At 42.9% G+C, this 23,394-nt stretch overlaps 1 protein-coding gene and 1 long non-coding RNA gene across 6 annotated transcripts in view; one reads left to right on the top strand and one right to left on the bottom strand.

Moving 5' to 3' along the window:
• The window catches only part of LOC100735607 (A disintegrin and metallopeptidase domain 3-like), a 117,354-nt gene extending 112,165 nt beyond the window's left edge, over positions 1-5,189 (top strand). For 2 of the 3 annotated variants that reach the window (XM_023561972.2, XM_013144678.3), the window contains one exon: positions 904-5,189. In XM_023561972.2, coding sequence (XP_023417740.1) covers positions 904-923 — 20 coding nt within the window. In that variant the 3' untranslated portion in view covers positions 924-5,189. The remainder of the gene's footprint in view (positions 1-903) is intronic. The other variant, XR_010044593.1, reaches the window with a different exon arrangement.
• A 16,156-nt stretch (positions 5,190-21,345) lies between these two features.
• Positions 21,346-23,394, bottom strand: part of LOC134474033 (uncharacterized) — a 28,770-nt gene continuing 26,721 nt past the window's right edge. For all 3 annotated transcript variants that reach the window (XR_010044587.1, XR_010044588.1, XR_010044589.1), the window contains one exon: positions 21,346-21,657. This is a non-coding gene — a long non-coding RNA (uncharacterized LOC134474033). The remainder of the gene's footprint in view (positions 21,658-23,394) is intronic.

Below are 23,394 nucleotides of genomic sequence, written 5' to 3'. Positions count from 1 at the left end.
TGATATTTTTCAATTCATCTTTAAATTTGTAAATATTGAGAAAAAAATCAACATGACTAATCATGAGCCCACTCAAATGTCTGGTATTCCATGACGAGCGGTTTGATTTCCACGTCTACAAACAGGGAGATGATTATTTCTGAGGCGGTAAAGAATTTTTCACGGCGCTGTTTGTATTTTTAAAATTTCACTGGGATAAAGGATGGAAAATGTATTCAGTCAGCACTGGAGAATGATGCAACTGCTCAGGTGACTGAATTCACCAGCGACCTCCGTGGGGGTGGGCCTGGAGGACAGGAAGAGAGCAAAGTGAGCCCGCCGTGGGCTGCATGCCTGTCATCCCAGCACTCAAGAGGCCGAGGCAGGAGGAGTGCAGATAGTTCGAGGCCAGCCTGGGCTGTGTAGTGACTTTGAGGCCAGTCTGAACCGCTTAGCAAGACCCTGCCTCAGACAACAACACAAATAAACAAAAAACAGAAACGACTTAGAGATGTGACAAGAAGCATCGATCAGAGTGGAGACTGAGTGGATGTACTTTATTTGGGTTGAAGAAAGAGAGGACTGTGGAGACACTGACTTCTGGGCCAGTGCGGAGAGGAGCACAGTGGGGCCCTTCTGGCGCCAGGCGGTCAGTGGTCAGTGCTGGGTCACAGGCTGGGTCGCCTGCTGAGGCACCAGGACCTGCTGTCCTCACGGGGCACTGGAGTCACGTCTTGGCATGTTTGCCTTGCTCTTCGTTTCTATTTGCTTACGGGCAGTTTTTATCAATGTAAAGTTTAGCTCTGTATTGAAACCTCTATTTCCACAGTGTAACTGGTTGTGCTAATTACTTCCCCTATAGTTATAAAATTAGACAACTATATTAAGAGTAAAAACTTAACATTTCTCTCCTCGCTTTTACAGCATCGAGTACAGCAAGCTAAAAGAAAGCCGTAACGAGGCGGCGAGCACTGTGGGGAGACCCGTGGTCCACTGGCCTGACCGTCTTGCCTTTTCTCCTTTCGTTATGGCGTAAAGCTTTCGATCCACAATCTGAATAAAGCCTATGAGGAGAGCCTTCCGGCCTGACCCTGTGCATCTCCCAGCGGCCGTCGCCCTCCATCAGGAAGCGAGAGGCCATGCTTTCCCTGGACGGTTGTCACGTCCCAAGGTGACGAGGTCCCCTCATCTCATCCGCTGCACCCCAGACCCCAGGCCTCTGCCAAGTGCCCCAGCTACAGGGCAGACCCCACAGCAGTGCCGCTCCCGGGTCAGGGCTCCCCCGCGCAGACTTGGCCGCCTTGGTGCTATGGGGGGGGGGGGTCCCCCGACAGCCCCAGGGGCCCCGGACAGCCCCGGCAGCCTTTCAACTTAAAGCCCTGGCTCAGACTGAGCTGCGGCTGGGCAGAATGCACTGCCTTTCCCCGTGGGTCTTCCATGGCCCTCCTTGTAAAAGGAGCTTTAATCCGTTTCCTGACTCTTTAGTGGTCCCAGAATTGCCCCCCTGCCTTCCTTGACCAGAGCTCTTCCAGATAAGGTTTCCCTTCTCAGCCCTCATCCTTTGAGGAGACAGATGCACTTCTGCAGCATTACTCAAAAGGCATTACTCATGGATGACGGAGCCCTCCATCCACCTGGAGCCTGACTAGAACTTCACTGTCTCCTTCAAAAAACACAGATGCTCCTGGGATAGGGGAGGAAGAACTTCACTGCATAAGCTCAGAGTTTCCTTTCCCAAGTGTATATCAACTGACTGACAGATAAACCAATGTGGTGAATCCATATAGGAGAATATTATTTAGCCATGAAAATCAATGAAGCTCTAAAAGTGGTAAAATAGGGAAAACCCTAAAGCCACCATGCTAAGTGAGTAAGCCAGTCACGGAGACCACAAAGCCTGTTTTTCGTTTGTGTGAAATGTCTAGAGCAAGGACATCTCCACAGAAAAAATTAGTTTGCTAGTTTTTCTACTGATAGTGAAGGTTGGGGGTGAAGACAAGGAGAAGGGTCTTAGCTCATCCCCCAGGGTAGCACTGAAGTGTTGGAGCAAGTTGTACTGGTTAGGTAACGACTGTGTGTTTGGCTGCGTGTGCTCACAGTCATTCTGTAGTACAGACAGGTCACAATGCGGCCATCTAGAGAACACAGACAAACTCTACCTCCCAAGAGACAAAACAAAACAGCTCGGGGGATTAAAGACTTAAACATAAGATTTGAACCTGGACAAATATTTTAGAAAGGACAAAGGGGAGAATGCTACATACTCATTCTGGGCAGTGATGTCCAATATTTAAACATTATAAAAACAGCACAGAAACTAGACAAAAGTGAACACATCAAAGTACAGAGTTCTGCCACCAAGGCGACAGTTAATACAGTGAATGGGAAACTCGGAAAAAAGCAAAAACAACTTGTTTTTAAAAGATTAAAACGTCCCCTCACATCTTTTAGAGAGGTGTTAAAAAATTATATAGATATCAGCAACGATGTGGACAAAATGGGACCCTACACTGCTGCTCATGAATGCTATGTAAATAGAACCAAAGGTCACGCACTCCATGGTGTCTGCGTTCTTTGCAAAAGGCAATTCAAAACAAACTAGATGTCTGCCTGTAATAACCATTTATATCTCTTACAGTATGTAATGTGCACCACAGTGTAGGGATAATATCAAAGTTCCTGATACCATTTTTGTGACTTTTCTAGGTAAAATTTGGGGGGATAGCTACACAGGAATATGATATGATGCCATAGGAGAATTTGTTGCCTAAGGAACTATTGATAAGACGTTTGCAAAAGTCATACCAATTTGCTCTCCTATTAGTAATGTATGAAAGAGGCATCTCCTCTAAAATGATGACTATTGATAAATTTTTAAAAGTCTTAGCTATTCTTCTTTTTGTGTATTAATATCATAGTTAGGTTTACTATCCATTTAGTAACTAATGAGTTTAGGCAGATTTTCATAATGGTATTTGCCATTTGAATACTCTCTTAAGAATATCTAGATCCATAAAACAGACTGGCGTGAGTCTTTCTCGTGGACTCCAGACCTCCAGTTGGACTCGTGGGAGGCATTGTCATGGCAATAGGTTTTCATCTGGACTCATGCAGGACATTGCTGTGGGATTCAGGCCTTCGGCTGAATTTTCTGGGTCTTTAGTGTTATGGACAGATTTCCTGCATTTTCTTGTGTTTAACTCTGGGTGACCATCATAAAATAATATTATTTTTTAAAAGAATATATAATTTTTCCACTTGCATTTTCACTTTTTTTCTTACTGCTTTAAGAATTCTTTATGTATTCTGAATGAATATTCTGTCAATAACTGTACTGATGTCTTTGCTCAACCTGTGTTTTGTTTCCATATTCATTCAATGGTATCTTTTCATAAGCACGCATTCACAATGAAGGTAAGTCAACTTCGTGAGTTCTATCTTTATCGCTTTTATATTAAAGAAATATTTCCTTAAACCAGTAATCAAGTTTTGCCTGCCTCCATTTTATTTTAGAATTTCTTTTCACTTACTTAGATTAATATTTGGGGGATTTTAAGCTGTATTTTTCTAACTTGTGTCTAGTTTTGATCTTCTAGGTAAAAGAGCATAATTCTGGATGATGTCAATTCTTTGATCAAAATTTGTTATTTTTATGGCTAATATATGGTTAGTTTTGTACAATCTCATGTATACTTGAAAGAATATATTTTATCCTGATCTTTTTATATTTACTCTCTGTACATGTTAAAGACAGCAAACAGATAGTGAACCGTGTTAAGACTCCAATCCTTGCTGTGTTTTGTCCTATGGTTATATTAATAACTGAGAAAGCTATGTTAACTTGCTAACTTCTATTCAGGGTGTCTTAATCTCCTTAAATTGTGTTGATCTTGTTTTCTATTTTTTGATCTTATGCATTAGTTTCTAGCTAAAGTTATATCTTCTTTATATTTACTCTTGTTATACAGTACTATGTAGAAAACAATATTTCTGTATGACAGTCTTTCATATTCATAAATGGACATACTTAAATAAGGATTGTATTTATTTCCTCAACTCACAAGAATTTATTTCCTCTATCTAACACCTATCCAATGCAGTATATTTTTCAAACAAGGAAAACATTTTATATGGAATATATTTCATCTTTAATTAAATGACATGTAGTGACTTTTATAGTACTTTTATTAACATGAATAAGCAATGCATAATTTTATGACATTTGTAACAGTGAATAAGCTACAAAATTTTGTAAGATTTGGTTAGATTCTTTTCAGTGTGTAAAATTGACAATACTACAAAATAAGAATTTTCCAGATGCTAAAGAAGTAAAAATACACAGTAAGTCTCCAAGTTTAATTTTCTATCATCTCAAGAGCTTGCCAAGTCCAAGAAATGTGTTTAAAACTTTTATCATGAAAAGATATCTTATGCGTTTAGTGAATTCATCTGATTGTATCATTCAGCTAAGGAGAATTAACCAAATGTATTGATTTTTATATGTTTATATGTTGAACTATCCTTGATGCCACAAGACAAATCTTTCTTGATACATAGCCTTTTATTTGCTAATATGTGATTGAGAATATTTACATTGATGTTCTTCACAGAGACTATTTACTTACAGTTTCCTTGGCTAGGTTTGTATACAACTTACAAACTCAGTTTGTTTGTGAGGGCTGCCTGTAATTCAAGTTGGTTGTAAGTCAACACTATTTTTCCTATAAGAAATAATGGAAATACCAATAATTCATTCAGAACCTCCCAAAGCAACCCTTAACTAGACTTCTGATAATAAAAAGATATATAATGTGTGTTGTTTACCAAAAACACCAACACTTTTCCTATTGTATACAGCAAAAAGTTGAACATTAACTTGGAAGTATTCTGTAATTAGCACCACCTGGTCTGGTAGCTGAGATTGGCATCTGTTGCACAGATGGAAGACCAGAACATCTGGACCCATTCCTTCCCAGCATGCTTTTGTTCTTTCCATGCATTCTTCCTACAGGACTCATTTCCCTGTGAATCCTTATTAGCTAAGCAACTATACTTGTAATTCTATAAGGTGATAGTAGTGTGACCCACACTGTACCCACGTTATGACTTTCCTGTATAAATTACCCCTAACAAAGGACCTTGGTGACAGCCTACTTGGCACCCCTCCTGTCTCTCAGGAGCTATCGCTCAATAAACTTTTCCTACTCTTACCTGGCCTTGTTTGGTGAAATCCACTTTTTGATTTCAGGGGACGCAAACTCAGCACATCTGACATCCTGCTGTTTTCCCTTGAGGCCAGGTCTTTCTACATAGAACAGGTTGTCCTGGAACTCACGATGCTCCTTCCTCAGCTCCCCAACAGGTAAGATCTCAGGTGTGCCTCACCATGGCTAAAAGCTTTGAGATTGGAAGGCGTCCTCCCACGAGGTAAGTCCTGCCTTCTCTCCATTCCTGCCTGCATGAAGTCCCTGTCTACATCCTCAAATGACACTGTAAGTTTGGCTACTCTTACACCCTGTCCTCTACTAGATTGCTGTTTGCAGCTCTCCAAAGAGGTTCTAAATTCCCTGATGACATAGATTGTCATAGACACCACAACAAAAGGAAGCCACCCCCAGGAGGGATATTCTTTACCCTGGACATCTCTGCACAGAGTAAATTGGAAACCTGGAGATAGATCCTGTGAACTCAAAGAATTTTGTAGCTTATCTACCAAGTAGGCAGCCACCAGGGCAGGGCACTGCAGGCTGGGAATGTGAGTGTGTCTGTGCCCACACGCCGTTCTACTCCCATTTCATAGCTAGAGCATCATGGGATATGGTAGGCTAAATATGCCATTAGCTGGTGGGATGATGACTGTGTCCATGGACGTGAGCTTTCTGGAAAGCACTTTGGTATGGACTATCCCTTATGTCTGAACTCGTCCACAGGCCCCACATACAGAAATACAATGACAGACAGGGGCTCAAATTGACACACGAATGGCCACACACACACACACACACACACACACCAACTACCTCTTGTCTGGCTGTGAGCTATGTCCTCAGGTCACTGCACAAAGGGACTGTCCCAGGGTGTTCCACACGCACTATTCCTGGAGGCGGCCAGGATACTTCCCTTTCCATGCCTCCTCCTACCCAGGTTACAGATTCTGCCCGCACAGAGGCTGCCATCAACTTGGTCACATGGGTGAAGCTAGACAGGTCCTGGTCCTGGACTTCTCAGGGGTGACAGTGCCTCTCTTAAGGAAGTCTGAGTAGACTCTGGCCTGACTAGCTTCTGCCTGGATGGTCTCCATCCCTCTCTCCTGCTGGACCCTCCCCAGGGCAGTGACAATGGCAGGTCACTTGGTGCCATGTATGTTACCCCCTGGATTGTGCTGACACCTGCTGACACACACACGCGGAGCGCACTGGCATGAATACACCTCCCAGCTGCTTGGAAAGCTGCAGGAAGCTTGGGAGGCCGCCAGAAATGTGTCTAAATAGGGCAGAGACATAGTCCCCAGGAAACCTGAGCAGACCCAGGGTGTCAGGCCAGGCAGCCGTCTCCACGGGACTCCCCATTACACACACACAGCCTCTGTGGCCCCAGGGATCAGAACATGGCCTCAGCTGCCCTAAGCATGTCATTGGCGCTTAATTTCTAACAATGCAAATAATATCTTGCTCCTGTTTCCTCGTAACACCCCTCAAGGACACAGTCTGAAGCCATCCTAACTAAACTCTTGGCTGATACAAGGTATGTTTTCGTGAATGGCAAACATAAACACACACACACACACAAAGGAAACCACATCACTCTTTATTGGCAGCAACTGGGTCCAAAGAGCCACCTACTTGTCCGGGACTGAAGTACCGAGTCAGTCCAGTAGATGGCGCCAAAACACCAGCCCGGCAGCTCCTCTGCGCTCCCCGGAGGGCGCCGTCAGCCTTTCCCAGAGCTGAGGCGAGGCTTGTCCACCCCGTAACCGTGCGCCGAGCTCATGTGTCCCCCACCTGAGACGTCGTCTTACCATGACTTGCTTTTCTACCATGACCTCCACATTGTGCGTAGCTGAGGCTTCCGGCCTCCTGGTTGCCTACCTCTCCCCACAGAGCAGAATAAAGATTAATGTGCACTGAGTGCCTAGAGCATCTCAGGTGCTTCTGTGTGTTGTGTGACCCGAGTAATAATGGTCATAATCTCAATTACCTCTGTTTGTTGAGCATTTCGTAAGCCAAGGGTCACAGAGTGTGTACATACATTATTATATTCAAGATTGCTGTGAATCAACACTCTGATGCTCACTCAGCCACTCTAGAAACTGACCCTCAAAGAGGTTAGTGAGAAGGCCCACGGGGTACACTGACCTTCACCAGCTCCTCCTCCCAGCTCTCCCACTGCCACCGCTGTGGCCTCTCACGTCAGGCTGCCTCCCCCTAGGGCCATCACAGCGGAGAATGAGATGGAAAGCTCGTAGTAAAGGGCAAGAGAGAAGAGATTATGACCCCTTCCTCTACTGGGGCAAAAAAAAAAAAAAAAAAAAAAAATGTACCAGGAACCTGACTGTGTGGGACTGCTCCCCACTGAGCATCCTGGCTTAAGCTCTACCCTCCCCGCCCACCTCTGCTACGGGCAGCACAGTTAGGAAAGAAAGGTAGATAGTAGTACACAGTCAGAAATAAAGACATCGAACTCTGGACGGAGAGACGCATCTGAAGGACAGGCTCCAGAAGAGATGCGGTAGCCAGGCCTGAAGGCTTAAACAGGAAGTTGCAGTTGGCACCACCTGGTCCAGGGAGTCCAGATGGGCATCAGGCGCCCAGGTGGGAGCCCAGAGCGTCTGGACTCATTCAATCCCCAAAATGCCATGCATCCTTGCTGTGCAATTTGTTTGCTTATTAGATCAATATTAGCTAAGTAATTAAACTTGTAATTTTATAGGCTGCTTGACTCGTGTTGTACTTATTGTGATTTTGCTGTAATTTATTACCCCTGACAAAGGATCTTGGTGACAACCCACTCGAGACCCCTCCTGTCTCTCAGGGTCTCTCAGGACCTAGCTTTCAGTAAATCTTTTCTACGCCTGACTGGCCTTGTTCATTGAAATTCATTCTTTTGATTTTTGGGGACACAAACTTGGCACATCTGACATCTCCAATATCACCAAAAACCTCTGCCGTTTCCCTTTGAGGCCAGGTTTTTCTCTGTAGACAAGGTCATCTTGGGATTCACCTCCTCAGCCCCCGAAGAAGTGAGGTCCAGGCATGTGTCCCGCAGGAGGCTAGTCCTGCTCTCCTCCCCACTCCTGCCTGCATGAAGCCCCTATCTACATCCTCAAATGATGTTAAGTCCTACTAAAGCAGAAACCCTGACCTAACTACAGCCATTTTGTTCAATAAAGCTGTAGTCATTCTGCTCTCTGCCACTGAACTTAGCTAAATCACATGGTTTGTCATCAAACTGAAGCTTCTGTGACTGTGTCAAGAACAATGTTGCTACACACAACTATCCTCATCACAAGATACCCACTGCACTGCAATCCTCAGCAAAAGTTTATCTCATAAAAGCTTACCTCATTCTTGTAACTTGTTTAACACCCTCTAAATAAGACAAGCTCTCTATAAACAACACCTGAGACTTTGGAGATGACTCCTCTAAGGTTCACAACATCACTAAAATTTCCTTTCTCCTCCTGAGCTGATGTTCATTCAATTTTCCCCACAGAAGTTATTCGTGCATTGGCAGGGAAATAAGAAAAGACAGCTACCGCCCTGCATGGCCTGTGACGTGGGTCACGGAGATGAGTCTACCCGCATGCATGCAGGCCGCACGAGGATGGGAGGCGTGCCCCTCTGACTGACTTCTGAGGTCCCCTCTGCAGACTGGGACACACCGCCACTGCCAGCTCTACAGGAGAATGAAAGAAAACCATCTGGACTTTTGAATCATGGTGACCTTCCTGAGTTGTACTTTCCTGGTTGTAACCCATCCTAAGTTAAGAATGGAAAAGCAGCCTGATCAACTAATCAGTTTCAGTTTTCTGGGTGAAGAGTAGCATGTTTTAACCTCGGGATGAATGTGTGAGTGAATGCATGACATCCCTCATGAAGCCAACTGCTTTAGATGGCTGTATAACTCCACACCTGCCTCAGCTACGAAGTGTGAATGGGCTTGTCCTGCGGCTCTGTGGCCTGTCATCATGGCCCCAAGGCAGCTCTGTACTGAGGTCCCTGACTTGGGAATACGGATGTGCCTGTGCTAAGACAGACCTTCAACCCCGAGAGGGAAGCAGCCAGGGAAGCATCCCGTCTGTCTTCTATCAAAGCGGGCAGCCTGTCTTTGTCTGTCTTGCATCGCTGGACAAGGGAATACCACATACACCTCAGGAGTCATGATGGAATCTAATTAATCAAAGCTTACAATTCTGGCATATATCCTAAAGAATATTTTTTTCAAAAGGAGATTACAGAGTTAAAATGAAAGCAGCTCTGTGCCTGAATAAGACTCCATCACAAAAACCTGTCCTCCTTGTGGATGCTTTCATGGCAGATGTATGGCCTTCCCAGGCACTGCAGCTTCTGCCAGCACTTCTGCCAGCTTCTGCCACCTGCCAGCCCCACTGCTCCTGCTCCTCACTCGTCTATTTCCAGCCCTCAGTCCTTCTCTTGTTCCTCACTCATCAGCTCCCACTCTCCACCAGATCATCAGATCCCACAGGAGCCGACCTTTCCACCCCTAACTCCAGAGTCCAATAAGTCACTGCCTATGGTCAGTCACAGAAGCTCTCTCCAACCCTCGAGCCTTCTGCCGGACAGCTGCCCTTACATGCCAATGCTGGTCAGATGGCATCACCTACTGCCCATTTGGGATGACGGTTAGCAACTCCTGACTCTGTTCACCACTAAGAAGCATTGCTGCATTTTGACTGAGGCAAAAAAAAAAAAAAGTGGTTAAAGAAACAGCTCACAGTGTGGACTCTCAGCCCTGATGGGTAGATCGCCATGGCCTTTGTCAAAGATTATCCTGCCTAAGATTACAACACCCCAGGAAAAAAAAGAGACAAAGCAATCCAGACATAGCATCAAAGCTGTCTCAAAGGCATGGGGTGAGGCAAAAAGCCCATTAATATGTCAGAAGTTACTACTGTTGCCCAGACGCCTGATTAAAGTCTTTTATGAGAGATTCGGTGAAGGCTATGGGTTCCTTTTGACCCAAAAGCCCCAGGAATATGTATAAGTGGTATATGCAGCCTTCGTTATACAAGTAGCTCCTGATGTCTGCAAATCAAAATAGGGAAATTACTACAGATCTCATGGAAATTCAAAACATCATATATACCTACTTTGAAAATCTCTACTCACATAGGGTGGAAAACAGAGGAAATGGACAGATTTCTAGAAACATATGAACTACCAAAGCACAGTCAAGAAGATACAATAATTTTGAATAACCCAATATCAGCTACTGAAATAAAAATGTGATTAAAAACTGACCAACAAAAGCCCAGTTCCTGATGGGATACATGGCTGAATTCTATAAGAAATTTAGAGAAGATTTAATGCCAATACTCCTTAAACTCTTCAACGAAATTGAAAGAGAAGCAGTCCTCCCTAATTCATTCATGGAGGCAAGTATCACTCTGATACCAAAATTAGAGAAAGACCCAACCAAAAAGGACAACTATAGAACAATCTCACTAGTGAACATTGATGCAAACATTCTCAATAAAATATTGGCAAATAGAATGCAGCAAATCATCAAGAAGATTACACACCATGACCAAGTAGGATTTATCCCAGGAATGCAGGGATGGTTCAACATACGTAAATCAATAAATATAATACACCACATCAACAGAGCCAAAAATAAAAATGATCATCTCAATAGATGCAGAAATGGCTTTCAATAAAATCCAACACCTGTTCATGATAAAAACCCTACAGAAACTTGGAATACACGGTATGTACCTCAATCTCATCAAAGCCATTTAGGACAAACCAACAGCCAACATTATACTAAATGAACAAAAACTGACAACCTTCACTCTAAAATCAGGAACAGGACAAGGACGTCCACTATCACCACTCCTGTTCAATATAGTTCTGGAAATATTAGTCACAGGAATCCGACAAGAGGTAGAAATAAAAGGAATAAAATAGGAAAAGTAGAAGCTAAATTATCGTTATTTGTGGATGACATGATACTCTTCATAGAAGACCCCAAAACTCCATTGAAAGACTACTAGAGGTAAAAAACAATTCAGCAGTGTAGCTGGATACAAAGTCAACACTCAAGAGTCAATAGCATTCCTGTACACAAACAAAAAAACTCCATGAGAGAGAAATTATGAAAATAGCACCTTTAATAATAGCATCCAAAAAAATGAAATACCTAGGAATCAACCTAACCAAGAATGCAAAAGACCTATATGCTGAAAACTATACCACTCTTAAAAAGGAGATTGAAGAGGATATTAGAAAAAGGAAGGATATTCCTGCGCTTGCTTAAGAAGAACCAACATTGTGAAAATGGCCCTACATCCAAAACTGCTATACAGATTCAATGCAATCCCAATCAAAATACCATCAATATACCTTAAAGATCTAAAGAAAATATTCCTAAAACTCATCTGGAAACAGAAGAAACCTAGACTAGCAAAGGTGATTCTGGGCAAAGGAGAAGGCATCTCAATTCCTGACTTGAAACTATACTACAAAGCCACAGTGATAAAATCAGCCTGGCATTGGCAAAGAAATAGATCTGAGGTTCCATGGAACAGATTAGAAGTTGCAAACACTACTACAAAGACACTCAGCCACCTGATATTTGACAAAGGGGCCAAACACATTCACTGGAAAAAAGCATCTTTAATAAATCGTGTTGGAAAAATTGGCTTACCACATGCCGAAGACTGAAAATAGACCCAGGCCTATCACCATACACTAAACTACAGTCAAAATGGATCAAAGATATAAATATTAAAACAAACACTAAATCTACTCGAGGAAAAGGCAGCTAGAAGTCTTGGATACATAGGGGTAGGGAGAGAATTCATGAATAAAACACAAACTGAATCAACAACTGGGATCTCATATTACTAAAAAGTTTTTGAACTTCAAAAGAAATCACCAACAGAGTGAAAAGAAAACTCACAGAATGGGAAAGAATTTTAGCCAACAATCCCTCAGACAAAGGACTTATATCCAGAATGTACAAAGAATTGTAAAACATCAAGCCTCCATCAAAGACCCTCCCCAAAAATGGGCATCAGAGATGAAGTTCTCAGATTAAGATATACAAATGGCAAATAAATATATGAAGAAACGTTCACCATCACTGGTCATTTGAGAAATGCAAATTAAAACACCATTGAGATTTCATCTCACAACGGAAAGAATGCCCGCCATGAAGAAATCAACTGATAACAAATGTTGGCGAGGATCCGGGAAAAAGGAGTCCTGCTCTGCTATTGGTGGCAGTGCGAAATCAGTATGGAGATTCCTCAGAAAACTAAGATTGGAAGTTCCATTCAATCCAGCTATTCCCCTCCTGGGTATCTTCCCAGAAAAATTGAAAAAGTCATGTACAGGGATATATGTGCACCTGTGTTCATAGCAGCACAGATTTTGATAGCTAAATTTTGGAAAACAACCAAAATGCCCATCAACTACAGAGTGGATGAAAAAGCTGTGGTATTTTTTTTACAATGGAATTTTAAAAAGGATGATCTTGAGGTCTTTATAGGCAAATGGAGGCAACTTGAAAATATCCTCATTAATGAAACAAATAAGACTCACATTATTAAATACTACATTGTCTCTCTAGTGTAAAAAATAATACTGACAGAATAATGGGATCCAAAAACTAAAATAGATATTGTAAAAATGAAAGGGAAGAAAAGTGCTCTACAGGATATAACAGTATATATAGTATGTAAGATGACCATATTACTAAATTTCTGTTAGATCATTTAACAGAAGGGTTTGAACTCTCAATGTTTGAGTGTCTAGCCACGGATTTTGTAACTTTAACAACTATTTTTAGAATGACAATATGTATCAACTAGTGATTTTATGATGTTAATATTTTTTTAAATTCTGTGTTATTCTGATTTTTCTCTTTTAATTTTCTTTTCTTTTTTAAATGAAAAAACAAAATTTTAATTTATATATTTTATATTATACTATAATGTAGAATAATGAAAATAAAACTTTCTGAATTCAAGAATATCAATGATTATCAAAATCTATATTTTTGAGATATTTAAAGGATAACGAGAGATACTTTGAAAAAATATGTTAAAATAGATATTAAAAAAAAAGATTCCTTCTTCACAATTCCCTATAACCCTCTACTCAACCTCTTTGAATTCACCTGTATCGATCCAAACCCTAGTTTTACACAATTGACCGAAACAGTTCTGCCACATGGATTACGTGATGTCCCCCTCTGGTTGGACAAGCACTCTGGAAAGATCTTTCTGATCTTGACCAAAACCCTAGCATCTTCCTTCCATATGCTGATGATGATCTCTGCAGCCCCTGAAGGCCATGCATCACACCCAAACCATTCTGCAGCTGAGTTTTCAGGCACACATGGGGTACAGCAACATTAGATGCAAGGCCCAACTTCATCCCGTCGTGACTTCCCTGAGACTCTAGCACTGCCACTACCTCTGAGAGTCCAGAAGGCTGGAAAACCACAGTCTCTTCCTTACCTTACCCAAGTCTTAAGGGTGAAGTTCTCTGTTTTCTGGTTCCAGTTGTGGATTCGTAATTTTGCGGTCATAGCCTGGTCATAGCCAGGTCACATTATGATGCCTCCAAGAGTGAGCTTGAGGAGCCCCTCACTCTGCACCCTTCATTGATGCTTGCCTTTTCAAGAGCTCAAAAGGACCCTAACCAGGACCTCTGCTTTACCCCTTTCCAAGCCTAGTAAACTGTTCACCTCTTTCTTCACCCCACAACATTCCTAGCTCCTAGCACAACCAGCACTCTACTCCCTGCTGCCTACTTTTCAGGGCAGCTTGACCCTGTCTGGCAGAGCTGGCCACATGGCCTCAAAATGCTGGCCAACATTGTTCCCACTGTTCCTGCAGCTCAGAACAATTTTGCATCAGTCCCTCCAATCCGCTCCTCCCACAGACGGCAGGATGTGCTGACCGTAGAGTTCTTGGCTCCTTTGCTCCCTTTGGATCTCAGGTCCTGCGCTCTACCCCAGTACAAGCACTTGTCTCTCTTCACTGTAGCCTCCTCTAAACTTTGCTATGCTCATATCTGAGTTCAACCTGACAGGGACCCTAGAGAACCATCTCACCCTGAATTAGCATTCTCCTTAACAGTTATTCACCACTTTGATATCTACCCACATCTGAGGAATCCCCAACTACTTTACTAATGGCAATGCCTCTCAGCAACTCAGCAACTATTGTGGAGAGATACGTCCTTCCAACCCTGAGAAATCACCAAGGCCAGCGTACTATTACATGCCATCACCATTTAACAGGTGGAGCTCATCTCACTGTGGTGTTTACCTTGGCAAAAGACAGGACTATAAATATCTATACTAACTCAAAGCATGCCTACAACAGTGTGGTTAGCATATGGCATGCATGTTATTGTGTTTTTGTTTAAAGACAAATGATGTTAATGGATGTGTTGCTTTTCTAAACTAAAACCTCAGCATTCAGTTTAATTGTGGGATTGGCACTTTATGATAAATAAATGAGTTTTCAGTTCTAGACTCCAAAGTCAATGACCTGGACTCAGCTTCCCATGGATTTAAAACTTGCCTGCCCTCTTTGGAAAAGGCCTCTTATCTGATCTTACCAATTTCCATGTCACAGAATACTGCTGCACCTCCTCCAACATGTCTCTGATCTCCCTTTGGCTAGTGACACCAAGTTGCCTGCTGTGAAGGAAAAAAAGGTCTCCTGCAACACCTGATAGAAACTGGCTGTAAGGTGTCTGGACAAAGGCAAAAATCTGCAAACAAAAAGTCAGCTGGTATTGAACTTAAAGCAAGGATACCATCCCATGAACCACAAGAAAAAGAGGTCATTTGCTCCATGGAGTTCTCAACAACAAGAAAGAAACCACAAATTCCTTGGAGTTGCTGGTTCTGTGGAATCTGGATCCCTCAGTTCACAGGAAAAAGCAAGGCCTTTATATGATGCCTCATCTGACAAAGACTGACACCCTTGACAAGAACCTAGAACAGTTTTGAAAAAGCCTTCAATGACATTAAGAAGGCTCTCTCTACAGCCAACCTTGCGAATTCCAGCTGTCACTCAACCATTCGCCTTGTCTGTTGATGAGTGATGACATGTGGCTTCAGAGATGCTTAGTCAGACCCTTGGGTTCTGGGAATGCTAGTGGATTCCCTGTGCAAACACTTGGATGCAGCCACTAAGGGCTGCACCCCCTTGCCTCTGGGTTCTAACAACCACTGACCTTCTAATCAAAAAAAGCTTGACAGTCTCAGCTTAGGCCAAGACCTAACTGGCTGGGTACCACATGCTATACTGGACCTGCTAAATAACTGTGGACATTGCTGGCTCAGCAATGCCTGTGTCTCCCAGAACCCAGGACTCTCATGCAGAAATCCTCATCTGAATCTTATGGTGGTAAAACTACTCAGTTCTACCACATACCTGGCCCAACAAGTTGGGCCTCCCCGACAATGACTGCCCGGCACTATAAAATGTGCTATATTCTCAAGCTGACCAGTCTTAAAGATAAAGCCCTGATAGATGCTGAGTACACCCTGTTTACAGATGAAAGTAGTTTATAAAGGACCCTTTCCTGTCCTCATTGTGGTCCAGAAAGGTTTATATCTGTAATCCAAAGGAGAAGTTACTAGAATTTTAGTGAGTTCATCCCAACCTACCACTTCCAGTGCAATCCAAGTTGTGAATAAAGAGATTAACATATATATACAGTTATGGGGAGATAAGGGTGTCCTAAGTCTAGCCAAGATGGTGGTTCACTGGAACAAAGGCCACACCCAGAGCCTGATCCCACTTTTATTAATTCTCCATGAGGGGAGTGGCTCAAGGATAAGTGACTGGGAAAGGGGCAGGAAATACATAAGTGCTCTGACTACCATGAGCTGGGCTGGATAGGAAGTTTGAGATCACCTCTGTGATATGCCAAGGGCAAGAATACAGAGTAATCTGCATAACACAACTGAGGTAGTAGCTAGTGATTTGGGGTCTGTGCTTCAGTTCTGATGAATAATCCTGCTTGCTCTGGGAAGTCACAGCCTCTTTCTGGAGGCTCAGTCTCAGCTAACAGCATGAAGCATGGCTCTCCCTACCAGCTGGTTCAAGCACTTATTTGGGGAATCACTGGGTGGGGTAACACTGTCCTGTCACTTTACTTCATAGGTTATACATCATCTCTTTAGGTAGCACAATTTATAAAGCTTAAAGTTAATTGAAGGGACCAACAAAGCCCAGCTAGCTCTGTACATATCAATACATGGAGATAGGGCCAAGTTTATCCAAAATAGAGACAGTTGCTTTTCTTTTTAAGGAGAGTCATCTGAGTGGTTCTCCACAGAGAGGGGCTCTGTTAGGAATGGACACTGACAGGCTACATATGCTGTGGTCACCATGGACAGTTATTTTGGCCAAAGATTTCCCACAGGGATGAGCTGCACAGTGAGCTGAACTATGGGCCCTCATACCAGCCCTCAATTGGTCTGAAAACAAAAAAGTGAAGTCTACATGGACTGTATTAAAAAATAAAGGAAAAATTTTATTGCTTCTTGCTGCTATCTGAAAACTCACCAAAGTGGTAAGCGTCCACTAGACGGGACATCAAAGTCAAAAGCCTCATGTCCTTAAAAATTGAGAAAACATAAAATTACAAAAGCAGCTTCTAAAGGACCATTCTGAGACAAAAACACCATACAAGCAAAACTAGAATCTCTAATGGACATTCCTCCTGACACCATGACAGTGATCAAAAATCAACCCCCTGCATATACAAAGGAAGGAAATGACTGGGAAAAACAAGAACAAGCCACTAAGGAACCACCTCTAGTGGACATGCCAAGACCACAAGATTGGTTTATGCCTAGGTTAAACACACACACACACATAATCTAATCCATAAAGAGCTCTCAGATGCTACTGTTACATCCCATGCCTGGCCATCAGTGCTCCACTAGTGATGCCAGTGATGCCAGATCTGCTCAAAATAATCTGATCCAGAGGCCCACAGCCACTCTAGGGATCTGTCTGACTGAACATCACCTTTTGAAGATATACAAACAGACTTCACAGAAGTCAAACGCAACAAAGTATTCAGATATCTCCTGGTCTAAGCCTGTACTTTCTCTGGTTGGATAGAAGCTTTCCTCACCCAAAGAGAAAGTTTCTCTGATATCAGTCAGGCATTGCTCTGAGGAATTATTCCAACATATGGACTCCCTCTGTGGTAGACGGACAACTGGTGGTCAACACCCAGCTAAACTAAATCTGCATGGTGCTGAGTGTAGGCGGCCCACCTGAGGACTGATGCAAACATAAAAAGGGGAAGTGGAATGTAGCGTCGTTGGTTCTTGTTGTAGTCAGGGATTACAGGAGAACACGACAATATAGGACACATAATTTACAGAATTATTTTATAGTAGTTACCCAAAGAGTTAAATACAAGAAGTTCAGGAAAGCTGCTTACATACAAAGACCCAAGGAACCCAGGTGATAGTCTGAATCCTACTGCAATGTCCTTCCTGAGTCCATCTGATAACCTAGAACCCACAACAACGACTCATGCCAGGCTATTTCATAGCTCTGCCCTGGAAGGCTCAGGGTCAGCAGTGGAAGCCAGCAAGTCTGTGCCAGTGAGATGAAGAATCTGGGCCAGCAGGCTGAGGGTTCTGCACTGGAGCCAGGAAGCAACACTCAAAATAAGGACCAGTGCTCCCCAAAAAGGTACCATAGCCATCCTCAGTGACAATGAGGTCCTGAGCTCCTCTAACACTGAGAACAGCCAAGTTCAAATCAGGAAAGAAGCTCAACAAGCTCCTCCAGGAGAACCAACTCACCACCGAAAACCAACAGCACACACTTCTTCCTCTGCAGTTCTTTTAATCTTGGCAACAATCCTTAGGTGGACCATCCACACTCAGCACCATGCTGATTCGGTTCACTTGGTATTACAAGTTGACCATCAGTTCTCCAATCAACAGTTCTCCTGGTTGCTATTGGTTCTCCTGAAGCAGTTTGCTGAGCTTCTTTCCTGATAGGAACTTGGCTGTCAGAGGAGATTGGGACCTTGTTGTCACTGAGAATGGCTGCAGTTCGCTTTGGGGGACTCTAGTCCTTATTTTCAACATTGCTGCCTGACTTCGGAGGGAAAGATGATGTGCTGTTCTTCTCCTGGAGAAGCTTGTCACAATGGCTTCCTGATATGAACTTAGCTTTTCTTTGAGGAGCTCAGGACCTCATTGTCACTGATGATGACTGTGGTACTTGTCGGGGGAGCTTGGTTACTTACTTTGAGCATTGTTTCCTGCTCCAGTGCAGAATCCTCAGCCTACTGTCACAGATCCTTCATCCTGCTGGTGCAGACTTTTGGCCTTCCACCGCTGACCTTTGGGCCTTCCCAGCACAGACTTGCATGAGCTTTAGGCCCTCACTTGGACTCATGGAGGGCATCTTCATAGGCTCTAGGTCTTCAGATGGAATCATGCAGGACACTGCTGTGGCATCCAAGCTCTCAACTGGATTTCTTGGGTCTTATGGTCAGACATATTTCCTGTACTTTTTCTTTTGTATTTATCTTTGGGTGACTATTATAAAATACTTTCATATACTGTATGTCGTGTATTAAATTGTTTTCCTTGCAAACTCTGATTACAACATCCTCTGTCCATAGGAATTGACAATGGCCCAGGCTTGTTGCAAAAATAATTCAAAACCTTGCTAAACTGCCCCAAACAAAATAAAACCTGAATACTGTGTATTGGCCCCAGATCTCTGAAAACACAAAACTGAGAAACTAAGCCTTGAAGACAAATTTAACCAAGTTCTGCCTCTCATCTTGAGGCATAAACCCAGTTAACATTCCTGGATCTATGTAGGTCTGCCATCATTTACAGGGAGACGCATCCAGATTCCTGTTTTGTAGGTCAGAAGAGGGCTTCTTTCTGTAGTGGTCAGAACAGGTGACTTCTACCCAAGCGGGACTCTTCCTGGTTTGTCCCAAGATAATATCAAAGACATCATGCACATTACTGGCATATATGATATCATATATGCCAGTATAATCATGTCAGAAAAATGACACAGTGAGACCATCAACAGAGCCAGCACAGCCTGGGACAGTTGTACAACCTCACGCGCCACTCTTGTGGGTTTGTTTAATTGTAGTATGCTGAGAACAAGGTGGGGAAAACAGGCCAGAACTTTTCAGGGCCAGTCAAGATGGTGGCAGTCACATAAAACTGGAGCCCTACAGAGTGGTAAAAGGTCAGGCTCGATGAGAAGTTTTAAGAATAGCTTATAAAATCCCAGTGTGGTGGTACACAGCGGTAACCCCAGCACTCAGAAGGCTGAGTCAGGAGGATCACCAAGAGTTGAAGGCCAACCTCAACTCCACAGGAAGACTCTGCCTCAAAGCAACCAAATAAGCAACAACAACAGCAACAATAAAAGGAATAGCTCAGACAACTTGTTTTGATAATAGTTTTCTTTTCTATGTATCTACATACGATATATAAGAAACCACGTGCAAATGTATGTGAAAACACACGCTATAAGTTATAAATTAAAGTCATGCTGATAAGAAAGCACTGTGTCATTATTAAATGGTCAGTTATTTCCAAGTGTACATGAGATACTGATTTATTGAACATTTAAAGGTATCCTATATTTCATGTTAATGAAGATTTTATGGTGAAGAATCACTGAAAAGGCTGAAGAACTGAGCAGGGAAGCCACCTCCTGGGATGAAGCTGTACACCTAAGCTGCCTGAGAAGCTGGTAGTGATGCCACAGCAAGGCACAGGCACAGCTGTGACTTATGTCAGTGGAGTAAAATGGCCCTGGAAAGGCCACCGGGCTTTCCCACTCCCCTTAACTGCTGGTGTGCTTCTGTCTGTGGTCATTTCCTTTGCCTTTGTCCAGCAGTGAGAAGTCTCCCTGGAGAGACAGTACAAAAGCAAAGCCTTGCTCAGCACTCTCAGAAGAACAGGATTCCCCTGTGGAGACGCCAACTTCACTAAGGTCACCCTTTCCTCCCACTCCGTGTTGGGATGATTTGTTCTGTCTGGGATACCACTTATTTTCCTGCTTCAACACCAAATTGAAGTCAAGAAGTCATGGTCACTGCCCAAAATCATGTCAGAAAAATGACACAGTGAGACCATCAACAGAACCAGCGCTGCCTGGTACAGGAGCATGATGTCAGCACCAACCCGAACTCAGTCTTGTCCTGTTAGAATCCCTGCTGGAAACTCCTACCTCTTTGTGTCTTTAGCTTCTGACCCTGGGCTAGGGTGGGTATGAATGCCCTTACACAAGGACGACTGGAGAAACACGCACGAGGCCTATCTTGCCAGCAAAGAAAAAAGTGGGCTGTCTCCAGCCCGTACTCACCAAAGAGGGCAAGTTCCACATACAAAAAGGGGGATTCGGGCTGGGGGTGCAGCTCAGTGCAAGAGTACATGCCCAGCATGTGTGAGGCCCTGATTCAATCCCTAGCGGCACAAAAGGGGATTCAGATGTGAGCCAGGAAGAATGACAAATGTCAGTACAAGGACAATTGTATCCCCAGTAAGGTACTCGATAAAACATAACACTCTCAGTTTCTCTCGGGGTGCACTCAGATATGTCTGTGTGAATTTGCAACATATGTAAGCACGCATATGCATCTAAAGAGAGACAACTGCCTTTCTGCCCCTCCTAGGACAGGAGCTTATAGGATGCATGTTTTTCAGATTGGGCTAATTCAGTATTAAAAAAAAAAAAGAAACAGATCTTATTGCTGCTTAAGCAAATGTCTTCTTCTCCCCATCATCTTTTCTTAACATTTTCTCCTGAAGCCTGAGGACCAGAGCGAGACAAAAGACATAGTTGCACAATTTCATGGCATCCCCATGTCCCAGGAGCAACTGATTGGACTCTGAGCAGCAGAATTCAACACTCAGTTCCAAGGAGAGCCCCTCTGAAGGTGGTCTCATTACCCCTGCCCATTTCCCAGAGAGACTTAAACCCCTCAGAGGATGCACCTGTCACTGTGACACGGGAGCTTCTGTCAAAGTGTGCTTTGAGTTGTTCAGCAATAGCCTCCCTCCCAAGTCCCAAGAGCAAACAAATTTGCAAATTGGGTCTATAGGCCAAACAAAACAGTCATAGTTAGTCATTAATAGTTTGGATTGTTTTTTTATTTTAAAGGGAAAACAATAAAAACAAGGATATAAAATTACAAAACAAGACAGGAGAGTAACAATGGTTAATACATTGTGGATTATTATCTTCAAAGCACTTGCTCATATTATAAAATACAGGCATAAAAAATTGATCAAATAATATAGGCACAAACTTTTCATTTCAATGAACCAACAGAAATTAGTAGTATAACTATCTTAGCTATTTTGTGTGTGTATCTATTTCTTTTTCCCTTTTCTCCATCCCAGTTTCTCTTTCCTTTTGAACAGTTTCTTCCAATTTCATAATATCTATTCTACATTAAGGATCTTATTCACTCTTTCGGCTTCTTACACTAGAAAGAGGATGTTTACACACACTAGTCTTATTGCACTTATGAATATCAAGTTACATCCACTTATCTATAAAATTTTAAGTTTATCTTTCTTCTTAGCTGAATAGTACTCCATAGTATAAAATTACATAGTATAAAATTACATCTTTTAATCCATTCCTTCGTGATGGGCATTTGAGCTGTTTCCAAGATTTACCTATTACAAATTGTGCTGCTATAAACAAGTGCACATATATTGCTGTGGCATGACGTTTTTATTCTTCTGGGGAAATACACAGAGGGGAATCATTGGGTCAAATTGAACCTCCAATTATTTTCTAAGGCATCTCCACCCTGATTTCACAATGGTTGTACCTGTCCACACTCCCACCAACAGCAGAGAAGTGTTCCTTTTTCCCACCTTCCAGTATTTGTTACTGGTTGATTTCTTGATGACAGCCATTCTTTCCAAAGTGAGATACAATGTCAGCATTGTTTTAATTTCCATCTCTTGAATGACCAGTGATGTTGAACATTTTTTATAAATTTATTTTCTATTTATATTCTTCATATGAGAAGTATGTATTTACCTCAGATGCCCATTTTTGTATTGGCTCTTTCAATTTGGGGGATTTGATCTTTCTCAGTTCTTTAAATGTTCTAGATATAAGCCCTTTTTCTGAGAGACAGAGGCTAATTTTTTTCCCAGTCTGTGGGCTGCCTTTTCACTCTGTAGGTGATTTCTTTCAATTTGCAAAAGCTTTTTCATATGATGAGACCCAAGTTCTGGATTCTTTGAAGTATTTCCCATGAAGTTTGGGTTCTCTTCATGAAGACTCTGCCTATATCTAAGTCTTCAATATGTCAATCATTTTTCTTTGTCCTTTGTATAACCTTTGTATCTCTGAAAACCTTCAACATTCTCTCTAGTGGACAATCTGGAGACTGTCAGAGGGAGAATCCTTATATCTTCCTTTCTTTGGTCCCTGGGCCTAGAATTCCCCGTTTTAGCTAATCTCCATGACCATGTTTCCCTGTGTACTCAACTTGCCTGCTGGAGGCTTCTTACACAGCTACCACTCAGATTTCTTGCACCCCACACATGTTCAACCACCCCCGTGCCAGCAATGGAGGCCTCCTGCTCATCTCTCTGACACACACACTCAACCTGGGAAAATGACCCATTCACCAAGGCAGTATGTGCCGTTCAACTTTTTCTACCTTGGCTCTATCACCAAGTTACCACAGTGTCCCATGTCAGTTTCACTGGCTTCAGAACTAGGGTCACATATTTTCTATGGCATTCAGGAGGAGATGGACTATCTAAGCAGAGAGTGCCACCTGAGAATGGGGTGGGAAGCATCTCCATCTCCACCAGGACCTGGTCCACACAGGTACAGATCTCTCAGAGGAGCCCTCCCCTAGGAGAAATGTGTTCATTTGATCAGACCCAAAGAATGGACCCAGAGCCAAAAAGAGCAGGAAAAGTATAGCTTTCATCATCTTGAATGCTGGGTGTCCACTGACCAGGCATCCCAGGCTCACAAGGCCCAGTCAGCTCTGCCTCTCTCTTGTCAAAGTGCCAGAGCAAACAGAAAGTCCAGGAAGATGCAGAAAACATGAAAGTTAATACTACACAATCCAGATCTCAATCCAAGTACTAACCCAGTACAAGATCAGACTCTGACAATAGAGACTCAACAGCTCCTCCGAT

This window comes from Cavia porcellus, unplaced genomic scaffold, assembly GCF_034190915.1.
Source record: "Cavia porcellus strain 051 isolate PalLab524CR breed Dunkin Hartley unplaced genomic scaffold, mCavPor4.1 scaffold_29, whole genome shotgun sequence".
NCBI classification, from domain to species: Eukaryota; Metazoa; Chordata; class Mammalia; order Rodentia; family Caviidae; genus Cavia; species Cavia porcellus.
This window is presented reverse-complemented; position numbering and strand designations above follow the sequence as displayed.